Raw genomic sequence first — 16,152 nt, forward strand, 5'->3', positions numbered from 1 at the left:
ACGAAACGTCCCTTCTCTCCACTGCCATTTACACACAACTACTTTCATTATAAACGGCTTTTGTTCGGATTGGAACCTAAATGAGCGCTGCCTATGTTCCTCTCTATCTCTCTCTGTCGCTTTGTGTCTTTCTGTAATTTATGATTTATTATCTGATTTAACTTTTAAATTATACATTCTCGCCTATGTAGATAAATCTGGAAAATATTATTTTTCAGCCGATTACTATACGTATGAAGTGCTACTTGATTCTTTTTTATATGTTAGTACGAATGTGTGGAAGATCACGAATGTTGGGATATATGTACATATATGTATGTAGAATGATACATATTGCTGGGCGCCACGGGGAAATTTCAGCCTTAAGATTTTAGCTCGTTTGTATCTGGTATCGATCCCTGTTCACATTTTTATGATTTTTAGAAGGCGTGTTTGTGTTTTTTTATATACTATTTCATTATGGAAATGACTTTTTTTAGGGAGTTTTTAAACGGACAGGGCTCTCCTGCCCCCTTGGTGATAAAGTATTTTATGCTAAATATATGTACCTACATACATGTATATGCACTTATGTGTTAACGCACACCAGCTCGAATTTATAACCCTTTGCGTGCCACTTACCCTCGACAACTAAACTTCGCAAAGACTCCACAAAAGCTCTGTGGAACTTTGCGCATAAAATTCCCCGACGCTTAATAGACGGCGTCGTTATCACAACGGGAAAGCACACTTGCGCATCTCTACAACTAGGATTGGTTGGAAAGATTGTCTCCGTTTTTTTTTTCGTCCCTTTTCCTTTTTTTAGCCTTCGTCCATGAATTATTAATTGCGGTCGCGCTCACCTTCACCCGGTGGTCAATTATGCAAATGTGACCAAAACTTCCGTGAAAACGAAGCCTTTCGAGACGGAAAGCCGCAAACGACAAGCTTACTTAAAACTTTCGATACTGTTCACTTTTTTTTTCTCGAAAATCTTCTTGTATGTATATGTTAACTTTTCGTGCGTGACAATTGTAACATTTCTTAAAGTTTTTTTTAAGAATTAATAGAGCTTTTAATAAGAAGTTGATGACACTGAAATTCAACAAATATAAGAATAATATACTACACAAGAATTTAATAATATATAATATGTGAGTGTGCAAAATCAATGAGTCAGAACTAAGCGACTTAAGTTTAACAACTTCAGGAACTTATGGCCACCCTATCGCCGAAACACACTTAAATTAATTGAACCGAGATTATACCTACGGTTTGGCTGACTTTAGTGCGACCACTAATTGTATATGTACACAAATATCTACATATATACCCGCAAAACAAAGGTTTGTACGTGAATATTTACATGTAAGTTTAAAATGTAATCGTAATAGCGAATGGAAGATTATTTTGTTTAAAAAAATTATGCATTCAAAATTTAATTCCGAAGTTTAATATAAAGCTCGCGGCAGTGTTTCGCGCAAATAACGTAATCCTTTGAAATGCGAACCGCTTTGTGAGAAATACGTGGAGGGTCGTTTATGCCACTTTTTTATCGCCATATAAAAGCGTGTTTAAGATATTGCTTTGTAAATTATATTGCAGTGTCTTTGCTCGCCTTGATCGTTGTGACTTTGTTTCAACTTGCAAAATTGATCTATAAATCTCCAACTGTTTATTTATTTATTTTATTTATATAATTTTAGCTATCTAGCTAATTTAAAAATGCATTCTTAATTACCTAACTCTAAAATTTTAAGTATAAATTTATATCCACTGTCCTTCACAGAGGTGTCTCCTCGCACCTCTGTTATAATACGCTACGAACTAACCGAAGTATGCATGTGTGTAAGTCAGGTGTGACATCGATTGCGTGTTTATTGATGTTGAAGTGCTTTCAAATATATATGTATTAACACCCTTGTATTTGGCCACATGGCCCTTTCATTATTTAGACAATGTCGTTCGCCAAATGTACAACTTATGCCATCGAAAATATGAAATATTAAAGTTAAAATTGTAACATTTTTGAAATGAATTACCGGTATTGGGATTGCTAACTGGTCAACGTGAATTTTCTCGTTTTTTGCTATTTTCTATTTTCGATATTAATTTTAATCGTGAGTTCGATATTTATTAAACCAATATTTTTAAATATTGTTGCGTGGACGTGAATAGGGCCTTCCAGGATCGGAGAGAAAGACGCAGCTAGCGTTGTAGAAGTGGTTTATTGGTCTACACTCGTCAGCTCTCCAGTTCCGAATGGTTTACAGTTCGAGTGCGTCAAATATTTATACTCATCGGTCGCAATACACATACATATGTTCCCGAGATCCTATTGGTCGATGAGTCGCGCGATCCTATTGGCCGTTATATACGACTCCTCTATTGTATGTACGTCGAGGCTATCAGCGCTAGTAAATCAACAGTCCACGAGCGCCACTCACCTAATCTCTACGTTACAATATTAAAAAAATCCCCAAAATACACAGACACACACACACACACAATTTTTTTCTATATCATGAAAACGTGATCAGTAATCGATTCTGAATTCGAATCAGTCAAAATCTCGATTTCGAATTTTCGCATGATCACAAAACTTCGTCTATTGTTACTACGTACATAGATAAAGCAAAAATATATTGGTTGTGCTTCTGGGTGAAATATTATATGTGCATATACATAAATATGTACATATGGACATATGTATGTTTGTGATGTAACATATTGGTAAAGATAATCTGTTTCCGAATCTCATTGTAAACGTTATTTACAAAGCAAGTAAATAAAGCTGAACTGGATTGTATGTATTTCGACGAAATTAGTTCTCCAGATAAATATTACTCTTGGCGTATCGTTGTGCGTTTACTACAATTGATTAAAATATTATTCAGATTTTTATTTAGTTAGTATTTGAATTTAGTAAGGTAGACTAACAGTGCATGGGTCTACCTCACGGGCCCGAATGTGAAACACCTGAAAACGCAAATATCGGAAGGCATAGATCGAAAATCGAAAGATCTTAAGTCGAAAGATCCAAAAAAAAAGGGTGCATGGTAAACGGTACATACTCACTTAATTTGCGCGAGCAGGATACAACAGGAACAAGACGAACAGGCTTTTCCTCCCGTATTCTGCGCGCGCACATTAATACGGGAGGAAAAGCCTGTTCCCCTTGTTCCTGTTGTATCCTGCTCGCGCAAATTAAGTGAATATGTACCGTTTACCATGCACCCTTTTTTTTATCTTTAGACTTAAGATCTTTCGATTTTCGATCTTTGCCTTCCGATATTTGCGTTTTCGGGCGTTTCACATTCGGGCCCGTCACGGAGACCGGTATTTCTTATATAAATAAGTAAATACAAATTTTGTTTTATTAATAACTAGTGGTTTTACCCGGCACCACTCCGTCACGGATTCTACGAACCAAACAAACAAACATACATACAAAGTCTCTTTCAAAATTATATATTAGATTTTTACTTTATCTATGTATGTACGTAGTAACAATAGATGAAGTTTTGTGATCATGCGAAAATTCGAACTCGAGATTTTGACTGATTCGAACTCAGAATCGATTACTGATCACGTTTTCATGATCTAGAAAAAATGTGTGTGTGTGTGTCTGTGTGTGTGTCTGTGTACTTTGGGGATTTTTTTCAACACCGTTAGTCCTATCGAACTGAAACTTTGTATCGGTTACTGAAATTCTTATTGACACTACGTAAATTTTTTTCAAATTTTTAAGTTGACCGGAAATGGTACCTCTCCTTATAGGTGTCCTCTTTTTTGTAAGTTTTTGAATTCGATTTCCTCCCAAACTACTAACTGAATCGGACTGATTTTTTTTTACATGTACTAGAAATAATAATTTTTATAATTTTATATTTTTTAAATATTTTTATCTGAACCGGAAGTAGTACTTTTACTCTAGAGAATCGAGGTTTTTTATGTTTTTCTCAAAAGCCTTTTGATTTATCGAACTGAAATTTCATATCGATCAGTTTAAGCTCAATACCAAGTTATGTCTAAAATTTGGTAAGCGTCCGTCGACCGGAAGTGGCAGTTTACTCTTGTTCGATTTGTCTTCCACTATTTTTTTCGACCCCTTAAACATGTGTGGTCTTCACGAAAAAATTCAAGTATAATTCATGTATCAATGTGATTAAAATAATAAAAAAATCACTAAATTTAATAAACCGGAAGTGGGATTTTTCCCTTCCGGAAGCATCCGGAAGGAAGGTCAAAAATGTTGTCGCCTGGATCCTGACCACACCCCTGAACGTATTAAGCTGAAAATTTATAATTATATTCTTTATGTACTAACTTAGATTTGGTAACGTTTTGGTCAGAATTCGTAAACCGGAAGTAGTATTTTTTTTATTTAAGCACCAGATTAAAATAAATCGACCGTATTTAACTGTGCTTTTGAAGTGAAAAACGGAAGTTTGTTGAACTTTTTAAAGCAACCAATTGGCGCCGCTTTAATGCAGGCAGCACCTACCGGCAAATGCACGTAACCAACAAGTAAATAGAGTATTCGTTCGTACAATATATCTTTATATCCATACTTCCTGTTAACGTGCTGTGCTAATATTAATAGATCTTTAGTCGTAATAATGATACCCGATTTCTGTTTCTGTTCCAATTCAGATTAATTATTACAATTAATTTCTTTCCGAAACCACCCGTTGAAGTCAACGGGCATAAAACTAGTATAAATATATATGAAGTTAAGTAGGGGGGTTGGAGGTGAGAAGGCGTATCTGATCAGGCCAGCTGTCATCACGTCGATCTGACAGACGATTCAAATGAAATTTTTGATGATTTCGTTAATGATTAAATTCCTCTAGCGTTATTTCAGAGACATTTGCTTACTTTAATAAGAGCTAAATTTCTACCACCCCTCCTCGCGTGTTGGTAAAATATCAATGTGATCAGAAGAGTGAAAGTGGTTAAAAAATCACCTTACGAATTTTCCTGACCGAGCACATAGTGAAACAAATAAAAGCTTGTAAAATCTGTCTATAAGACTCGATAGTATATAAATCGTATAAGACAATAATATATCCATAGACGATGGTACATTTCATATGGATGTTGTAATATCCTTCTAACTCGCTTATATTGAAAGTACAAGAGTGTCTTAGTAAACTTGTCGTTTAACCTTGTTCGCACCCGACCGCACAACCGTTTTTGATTTGCATGCGAAAACAAATCAGGGGTCGGCACCATGAATTATGTAATCCGGCGATGGGGTTGGTCTAAGGGGCTTGCGGGGTCTGAGGGACCCCGGGGACCTTTGCTGAATAAACGCTATGTCTGTGCGTATCGGCCGCGATCGCTTAACCGAGGAATTTTTACGGGCCTCCACGTCTGTGGGGGCCCCCATGGGACGAAAGGGGACCGAAAAAACGAGCTCGAGAATATCCTTGTCCAGAAAAAGTGTATGTGAATATATTGACGCGCCCTTGTACGATCAATATTTATTGAAAATATTTCTTTTATTGCCTATCGAATTGTATGTGAACGAATCACGCACTCGTAAGATCAACGCCATGCTAAAAATGTCGAACAGAACCAGCATTCATATGTATATTTATATTCGATATGTGATCAAAAATATTAAATCTTGTCATGAAATATTTATATCTAGTATTCGTATTTTTGGTCCATTCATAAAATGTTCAAAAACCATTTTCGCTACACTATTTCCGTATTCATTTATCGAAACTCGTTCCTAGTTTATACGTAAAATTTGAGTGAATGCAATTCACTTGCTTCATATAATACACTAGTTTTATGCCCGTTGAAATTTCAATGGGTGCTTTCAGAAACAAATTGATACATGATTTAAAATAAAGTTACAATACAATAATAATTAATCGGAAATTAGAACGGAAACAGGAATCGGAATTTGGAACTGAAACAGGAATAGGTCATCGGAACTGAAAAAGGAATTAGAATCTTAGTGATAAGCCTGATGGAATATCACCGCATAGGTTATGCCAGTTAAATTATGCAATAAAAATTAATCATAGTAAAATCGATTAATATTTACAAAAAGAAGGCAGTATATTCCAATATTCAATTAAATGGATAAAAAAGTTTATGAGCTATGTATGTATAGTTTACGAAACCTAATACGTATAAATAAACCCCGGTCATTGACCTTGAATATTATAAATTACAGATATATGCAGATCGCAATTTTATGTCTCAATAAATTTAGAACGCTTCCTTTGTCAGCCGTCGTGGTGTACTGGTACTCTGCAGTCAAGCAACAGAGCTGGCCGGGGTCGATCCGCAATCTTGATTTCATTTTATTTTTCAAATATCGTTAAAATATAATTAATTTTAATTAAAATATATATATTTAATTGTTTAATATAAAAAAAATGTTTCAAAACGTCACTAAATAAAATTATTATTACGTATTTTTATATGGCGGGAAGGAAAAAATTTCAATTAACGTTTAAAAAAAAAGGGCGATTGATAATTTGACGTTTGCTTCGTGATTGAGACCGTTGAACTCAGTTACACCTAAAATAGGGTATTTGACGTCGCGGGTTCGATACCGCGGTGAAATGAATTTTTACAAACCTCCTTTACGTTTCACTTACGATTACAGTTCAGGAAAATATTTGCCTGTTATCCGATCGTTTTCATACTTTGCCATATTGCTCATTTTGGTCATCAATTAAGTAAATGGATCCTCCGCCATTACGATGGTGCAAAAATACCGCGTAAGACGCGTTTGAAAACGCTCCCACGAAAAAGTGCTTGACGTTTATCCAGCGTTTGTTTAGACTATTCTCACTTTTCGCCATGTCAGATTTCAATTGTCAGATTTCAAACGCCTATAACTTTTTCTTTTCTCACTCTATATTTTATAAAATTTGCCTTATAGTTTCTCATTATCTCTAATATATAAATATTTACAGTTCTAACTCTCATATGTATATATAAATTTCAAATTTGGCGTATAGCTTCGTGTAATGGCATATAGCCTCTATATATCAATTTACGGCCAAATGTGTCAGATTTGACATTTCACAGCAGAACTACATCTCTTCACTGAGCGTTATCTGCGAGATAAGTAATCAATAAGAAGTTATGTTGTATCTAATTGTGAATATCATTTATCAAATAGTTTTCCACCAACAAACAAAGCTGGGCACATTTGACGATTAACTCATAACCTCAAATTTCAGTTGTTTCTTCCTCCAAAACAAACTGTCTAACCAATACAGGCTTAATATATGTACAAAGATCAAACAGTGATAGTTTTATTTTTAGTTATCAGCTGATTTTTATCGATTCATTATATTCGGCTAGCGTTAGGACACACACACACACACACACACATAATAGCGTCTTATTATGTGTGTGTGTGTGTATGTGTGTGTTAATACGCGTCATATTATGTTCGGCGAACATAATAAGCGTCTTATTATGTTCGGCGAGAGTTAGGACACACACACACACACCCACACACACACCCACACACACACAGATTACCGTCGTTATATATATGATAATAATTACGTCTTGTAATTTTTTTTATGTTTTTGATTGTGAAGGATTTTAATATTATAAAATAAAATTTTTATGCCATTTCATATTTTTTCATTACACATCACTGATTGTTATGAAGTTGTCAATTTATTCCAATTTTATTCGTACCAGAAATGATTGAATGCAATCGATTCACCTGAGAAGGAATATACTCGCTTCCAATGACACACCTCGGCGAGAACATTTTAATGGTTTCGATATGCACACGTTTTTGAACCGTATCGAATCGTTGATTAAAGACGAAAAAAGATTCGTTTCTCCAGTTCTGCTTTCCTTTGTGCATATGAAATAAGAATTTCATTTTATATTTTATAACTTCCTCTTTGAGAATCACGAGTATATTCTCCACGCGTATCGAATAGTAAAAACTAATAGAACATTTCTGTACATAAAATAAAATAAATTGATCTACAAACATATAATTGTACATATACATATTTATGTATATATAATATATATTTATGTAATTAAATGAATTTTAAACTTTTTTAAAAAGTTTGCATGAATTTTAGAATTGTTTATTAAATTTTAATTCTGTATGCTCTTTAAGAATTGCAAATTGTGCCAAAATATGCATTGGATCCTGGAGGATGTATGAATGGAAAGAAAAAGGGGCACTTTTCAATTACTTAACGTTTTTCCCCATAAATAATTTAAAAGGTGAATAGCTCTGCTATTCACTTTTCTCCAATATACTAACGTCTCTCTTTTATTTCATTGTGGTTAAGATAGAGTTCAAGGGAAAAAGGTTTCTCAGGACCATACCAATAACATTATGTTAATTTCGTATAAATTTTCATGGAAAAACTCATCGACATATTCACATATGTATGTAACTACACCAAAACCGTCAGTTCTTTACTTTTTCTGTCTTACTTTATTAATTTTTTACTTTAAAATTGATCAATTTTAAGATTTAATTGAATTACTCGAGTTTTCAAAGGACATAATTAAAGTTAGGGTTAATTGGATTAAATTTATCATTTGCAAAATTAGCCCTTAATTTAGAATTCTACGATTATGTCTGAGGTAAAAGCGAAATTGATTAATTTTTATTATAAACCCCAACGCTTTTGATTTGGAACGAGACCGTTGCGGAATAGGTGACGTAGAGTTCATGCAGATGTCCACTGGCTCTGTCTTATGAAATATTGAATATTAAATGCACGTTTCTCAACAAACGCTTTCATCCTCTACCCTCTACTATCTAATTTTGTTCATTCACGTCAACACTCAAGACTATATTCTCATTTAGATAATTGCGTTCAATTTTATACCCTGAAGTCTTAATTCTACTTCACATTGAATTATTTATTAATGAACCTTTCTGCTTTTAGCACGCGTATAAACACAGTCGAACATCTCAAAAGCCACAGCTTCTGCGTAAAGAACCATCGACATGTTTGAGATAGTGGTCGCAAAAAGCGCATGTATGCGGCCACGACCTGCGGCTAATTCACTTATGGTACAGAGAGCGAGTGGGCGAATTCGGGCAGTTAGTCTGTCGTCGGCCCTCATAATGCGATAAGGGCTAGCCGGCCCTTGTAAGTAATCGCCGTTAATGCGGGCAAAAACACGCTTAATCCGGACCGATGGCCCTCCGGTTTGGCAAAAAACCGGACCCACACATCCCGCCCAGCATACCGCTTTCCGCCACATCTATATTAATTGTTGGTGCGGGGACCGCGCAAGAAGTGGCTCGTGAGACGCCGATAAGGCATTCGGGTGTTGAACAAACTTTTGAACAAACCGTTTATCCGGACGTAACATGCGCAAAAAAATATATTTTCATTTCACGAAGCCCAACCCTGAATGAGTATGCTACTAACGTAAGTCTTCCTTGAAACTGTATTGTTTATAATAACTACAAGATTCCAAAAGATGACAACCCAAACGATAAATAACTTAGATAGCATATGCAAGTATGTATGTACATATGTACATATACAATATACGTACATAGATAGTAGAAAATGTAAAACGTTTTTCAGTCATTTCGTCTTAAGTCTTCGGGTTAAGTCAATATTTTTACTTTATCAATGTATGTACATACGTAGTAACAATAGATGAAGTTTTATGATCATGCGAAAATTCGAACTTGAGGTTTTGACTGATTCGAGCTCGGAATAGATCACTGATCACGTTTTCATGATCTAGAAAAAATGTGTGTTTCTGTGTGACTGTGGATTTTTGGGGATTTTTTGAACAACCTTAGTCCTATTGAACTAAAACTTAGTATGGGTAACTGAAATTTTTATCGACACAACGTAAATTTTTTTCAAATTTTTAAGTTGACCGGAAATGGTACCTCCCCTTATAGGTGTCCCCAGTTTTTGATTTCAATTATCTCCCCAAACCGCTAACTGAATCAAACTGAAATTTTTTGACATGTAATATAAATTATAAATTTTATAACGTAATATTTTTTAAATATTTTTATCTGAACCGGAAGTAGTACTTTTACTTTAGAGAATCGAGGTTTTTTTTATGTTTTTCTTAAAAACCTTTTTGTTTATTGAACTGAAATTTCATATTTAGAAGTTTAAGCGTAATACCAAGTTATGTATAAAATTTGGTAAGCATCCGTCAACCTAAAGTGGCAGTTTGCTCCTGTTCGTGAGTATTGGCAATGATGACGCCTATCGGTTGATTTGGAAAGTTCAACAATCCGCTTCCGCCTATAACGTTTCGATACGCGTTCATTATTCGTATGTCACTCTCAGAGTTCACGAATGGGTGAGGTGAGTCGCGAAGGGAAAGGGTACGTGTCTCGAATAAAAAAAACCCGTTCAGCTTCAGCGGGCAAAATACTAATTTAAAATATAAATATTGTTGCGTAGGGGTGGGTGGAGGATCCAAGTAAAAGGCCAAAGTCGTTTCACAGCATTTATTGGTGATTAAGGAGATACACGCACCGGCAGTGCTCCGTCCAGAATGCCTTGTTATGGTCTAAGTACCTCCTTATAAAAGACGGGTCGCTCAGGGAATCGTCAACTACATAAGTTAACCACATACAGTTATATAATTCACGATTTTTTCATTTACCGGTAAATACCAGTATACCGGTAGTAGGAATCCTCTTTTGCGAAGTGAAAAATAGAAGAGGCTTGTAAAAATAATTTATCGTTTCAGTTTATGAAAATTGACGGTAAATTGCAATCCCTAACCCCAACGAACAGACGTGCAATATGTACATACATATAATACATAGTTCTACGTCTAAACTTAATGGCAACCGATGGACGATTTTCAAAATCGATCGAGTAAATGACCATATTTGTGAATTGTACATTTTGGCAAACGTTACAGGCTACGTTACATAAATCAATCGACCCTTTCATCGGAAGTCCCATAAATTGAGTGCGAAACGTAGGTGAATTGTGTAACGCTTCCCATCTACAGCGCGCCACGTCTATGGCGATAATCGTTTTCTGATATCGCTTTCCCTCTTTTACGTTTTTTTTTCCACGGAACGGAACCGTCGTATCCTCGCACGCGATACATTTCTTAATGCCCAAATTGTTTCTGAGGCTGTATTGTATATCGGTAATAAAGATAAACGGACGCGCGACCGTAGACGGAGAGGGGAAGTTTCGTAGGAGAATCGCGAGCGAACGAAACGGCACGATGCCAAATTGCAGAAGAAGCGGAAAGAAAATGTCGACAATGGAAACGGGTACGACATATCTATACGCGACTTTTTTATCTTCTTTATTTTTCTTTTCGTCTTAAAAATCTCTTATTACGTTATCATGGCAGCGCGGTCAAGTTTCCGTTCAACCGGGAAATATGTACAACACAAATACATATGTACGCTCAACAGTGATACTTAACCGGTGCTCTACGAGAAAATATTAACTGAATAAAACTAGAATTCTACATATGTATGTTTAAGAATATTCATAAAATAAAAGAGAGTGAATAAAGTAATTGTTATTACTGATCAAGTTTTTAATCTATGAGTTGAGAAGGGGTGGTATGAAGTCTCGTTTGCATAGCTAGCTGTCATCGTTTTGATCCGACACAAGATTTCGATGTAATTTTTAATGATTAAACTCCTCTAGCTTCACGTCGGAGACATTATCTTCACAAAATTTTGATGGGCAGGAATGTCATGGATCTAACTGAATGAAGCTAATAAAAAGCTTGTAAAAAAGCATAACTTTTGTTGGATTTTTAATTTTATATAATGTGCCTAGCATCTTATGATTATTTTTACTCCATTTTAGAAGATCCATAAATCTATGGTAGGGTAATAGCAGACAAAAATTCAAGTATACGATTTTTTTCCGTGGAACCTTTATATAATCTAAATCTTAATCTTGATAGGAAGAAATTAATTTGTGGTTTTATTCTAAAAAATATATTAAGATATTTTGCATCAAAAAATAAATTTATAAAAAAGTTTCATATTTATGTACATATTTATTTATACAAAAGTTACATATTTATTTACACAAAAGTGTTATACTAATGATATAATTTTCACTTTTATCGTTGAATGAGAAAGCTATCATTTTTAATGAGAATAGGGACGGGATGACTTTGATACATTAAATGAAAACAACTTTGAGCCCGAGTGTTCAGCAAAATTTTATATACATAGATAAAAGTAAATCCGCGACTCCAAAAAGGTTAAGTATCATGTATGTATGTACATATATATGTATGTATGTATGTATGTACATACGAGCGTGTACTTTTCTGGCATAAAATTTGATTCTTTTATGACAAACGAAGGCATGTCCTCATTAAATTGTTTTTTGATGTACGATATTTTTCACCGCTAAGTACATAAATTTCATTTTTCATTACTTTGAAATATCTCATAAAATTAATTTTTAATAACAATGCTATTTTATTTAAATATCCTTCGATTTTACGAACTAGCAACTAACCATGTCAATCAATTATTATTTTTACAATGCTTCGTTTTTTTCATTATTTGTAAGCATGATTGCTACTCAATGAACAAATATTTGTGTTCATGCCTTCCGGTGTAGACGTAATTCTTCTACATTGAAATGTCGATAATATTTTATCAAGTTTCCAAAAACTGCTGATATAGATGTCCTGTTATTCACATACATGACAAGGTTTTAATGTGTTGAAACAGTGTATAATAATTGTTGTGTATTGTTACAGGTATAATTCTGGTGCCGGTGTTCACGTTGCCGAACGTCAATGTCACCAAAACATCTCATGAACATGTCACTGGCGAGTCCAGGACGAGCCGTCGGCCATCTCATCTGACAGGTCGGTCGCAATGGAGCACCGCCGCGTTCGGTTCGTCGGAGTCTGTTCGCGTGTGGAGCCAACCCGTCAATTATGCATATCGAGACAGTGGGGTCGCCGAAATACCCCATAGGTTAAGCAGCAACGTTTCTAGTTTTAAGCTTGTAGATAGGAAATCAATAGTAGCGAATCAAAGTGCAAGTGTCACCGAACCAACGCCGGCAGTCTCCTTCGTCAGTGAAAGGATCAGACGGTTCCGAAGGGAAATGGCCGATGAGGATGCGGGTCCTTGTCAACCGTTCGACATAAGACAACCGGATCAACTGACGTTCTACAGTCCCGGACATCCAGAAAATTATCCCAACAAGACTGACTGTTTCACCTTGTTATCAGGTGAGCATCTAATCATATCATCATATCATATATCTCATTTCACTATTCTGTGTGTCTGTCTGTCTGAGATAACTCTCGCCGTAAGAAGCATGGTAGCGGGGAAGTGCGGGGGGGTATGGCGCGTCATGTGATCGACGGTGGAGCGACGGGTGACAATACACACACACACACACACACACACTTCATCATTTCTAACGGGCTGAATTGGTGATCTTGTATTGCGGGCACTTTTTATTACAATTTATATTACGAGCGTGTGCGTGCCTATAAATTACCTTACACTATATTTATATATAACATATAACTTTATTTTAATTCGTGTATCAATTCCTTTCCGAAACCACCCATTGAAAACAATGGGCATAATACTAGTATATATGTATATAATAGCGCTATTCTGTGTATCTGTATGTCTGCGATAACGCTCACCGTTTCGATTTTCGTTTTTTCGATTGTCGTTTCGATTCGACATATGTACGTCATAGTTAAAACACTGCCAGCAAAATGTATAAATATAATAACGAATAAAAAAAAAACCTGTATATATTATATATTGTTTGCTACTAATGTTTCCTCTAGGAAAATAGTCTCACGAGAATTTAACGCCATCTATTGAAAATTAATTTAATTAATTAATTAATTTTTATATTGTTTATATGTAGATAGGTAGGTAGGTTTTACTTATAATACACCCTGAAATTTTCATCAGGTCTATCACTATATTACAGGCCTGTTACCGAGAGTTGGCGCGTTCTCCTACTCACGCATATGCGCACAAAAGAGACAGAGCGTCTTTTTACCTTGTGCTTTCGTGTTAGTGGTCATTTTTATCTCTTATCCGATCGTTTTCATACTTTGCCATATTGCTCATTTTGGTCATCAATATAAGTAAATGGAGCCTCCGCCATTACGATGGTGCAAATATATCGTGTAAGACGCGTTTGTAATTTGCCCGCCGACATTCTATTTGACGTTTACGGTTGACGTTTGTTTGTTAGTTTTAAACATAGATGGCGATAGTAAAAAAAAATTATTGGTGTTTTTATTCAAAATAATAATTTTTTACTAGTTTTTATATTATTATTGAATGCAGTGTGACAGCACCTATTCACAAACACTATATAAGCGCATTTGTTCGCACTTGCTCTCGGTAACAGACCTATAGGAGAAATTACTTACATCACGCCATATAAAAGTGATAGACATGACTAAAAATTTACAGAATTGGTGTCATATTACAATTGCGATGTCATATAAATTCCTGTGTCAATTCCTTTTCCGAAACCACCCCGTTAAATATCAACGGGCATAACACTAGTCGATTATATTGTCGCACAAGTGAAAATTTAATGCATAAAAAATTACGACTTTTACAAATAAAAAATCTTATGGTGTCAAAATTGAATTTGACTTGAAAAAGCATTAAATATAATATTTGAAAGCTGCCAGATTCTTGGGTGTTAATTAACATAATAGTAGAAGCTTATCTTTATTTCACGTCACAAACTGTCACCATCGTTGAATGTGCTTTAATCAATAAATTTCATTATGTCTATTCAATAATGGTTTTTTAAATATGTAATATAAATTTAAAATTTAAAAAATATTTAAGTTCACATTGGGAAACACTGGCACTATCACTTGAGAATTCGTTATTCTAAAGTATTGGCGTTTTCTTCGATAAAAGTTCGTATAAAATAATAGATTCTTTCCTTTGAAGTAATAAAAAGTGCAATTGCTTTTCTCATTACGAAGTATCTACTACGTCTGGAATCTATCGATTCTTATGTTTGTTTTACATACATACCTACACTACAGACATATTATATGTACGATTGATGAGTACAATATAAATTCAATTAAATTTTTCCATTGAAATATTCAATACTTTCAAATGCGTTTTTATTTTTGTAATAAAATAAATAATATTTTTTGATAAAGTCGGAATTAAAATTGTGAAAAGTCTCAGTCACGCTAAGGCTAAGAACCGATCAGTCAATAAGGAAACCCTCGTCAAATATGGCTTTCAAATAAATCAACGTTTAAGTGCGCATTCACGAACGCACACACACACACATACACACACACACACACCCACAAACGCACACTCGCAAAATTCCCAGAATTTCTCTAAACACCCGTACCGAAGTATATAACTCGGTTTTAATTTTATATCCGGAATTCGCCGGAAACGCCGGAACGACGCATGCCATAAATTTGGTCGAGGTGAGGAAGTTTTCCCGACCGAAAGTAAATATTGTATTGACTTCTGCGGTGTAGCCGAGAGGGGGGATCGAGGATGTAGTAAATTCTAGTAACGAAAAACACAGTGGTGTAGTGGTTGTGGCCGATGAATAAAGAAACGCGCAGATGCTCGGAATTAATGGTCGAAAGTGCGCTCGATTTATGGGGAAAGCTCACGAAGCTACCCCCATCCTCACTTCACACACACACAAAGTATAATCTAAAAGTTTCAGAATCCTATTTTGTATGTACATACATATGTAGGTATACACATATATATAGTACATACATATGTACATATTTGTGTATCGCTTACCGAAATTTTCCAATCATTTTTTGTTCAAAATACATATTGAATTTATTTTTTGTTGACGTTGTCAACGTACCACCTGTAGTTATTCAGCTGACACAAACAAACCAAAATTGATTTTCATATCGTTTGCGCACATATTGAACCGGGAACGAAAAGCAAAATACAAAAGCGAAAGGCAAACTTTTAATTTCCGGGTACAGCCATCCAATAATCCATTTAACCCTCCACCCGGCGCTACCAGCGTTCGATTTTGGTAATAATAATTTATTCACGTGTCGACGTCAAATGCACAGCATCTCTCTTCCGCTCTACGCGCACTCGAATAATCGGAAGGTATTATATGTAGTGCATTCGGTAGGTATTCCAATTTTAATTTTAATTTTAAACGTTCATACCGTGTCCTGTTC

The 16,152-nt window shown here is 35.1% G+C and overlaps 1 protein-coding gene across 3 annotated transcripts in view; it reads left to right on the forward strand.

Moving 5' to 3' along the window:
• The window catches only part of Neto (Neuropilin and tolloid-like), a 91,108-nt gene that overhangs the window by 66,411 nt on the left and 8,545 nt on the right, over nucleotides 1–16,152 (forward strand). For all 3 annotated transcript variants that reach the window (XM_077446709.1, XM_077446710.1, XM_077446711.1), the window contains one exon: nucleotides 12,706–13,188. In XM_077446709.1, the coding sequence (XP_077302835.1) occupies nucleotides 12,706–13,188 (483 nt within the window). The remainder of the gene's footprint in view (nucleotides 1–12,705; nucleotides 13,189–16,152) is intronic.

This window comes from Arctopsyche grandis, chromosome 3, assembly GCF_051622035.1.
Source record: "Arctopsyche grandis isolate Sample6627 chromosome 3, ASM5162203v2, whole genome shotgun sequence".
Classification (NCBI taxonomy): domain Eukaryota; kingdom Metazoa; phylum Arthropoda; class Insecta; order Trichoptera; family Hydropsychidae; genus Arctopsyche; species Arctopsyche grandis.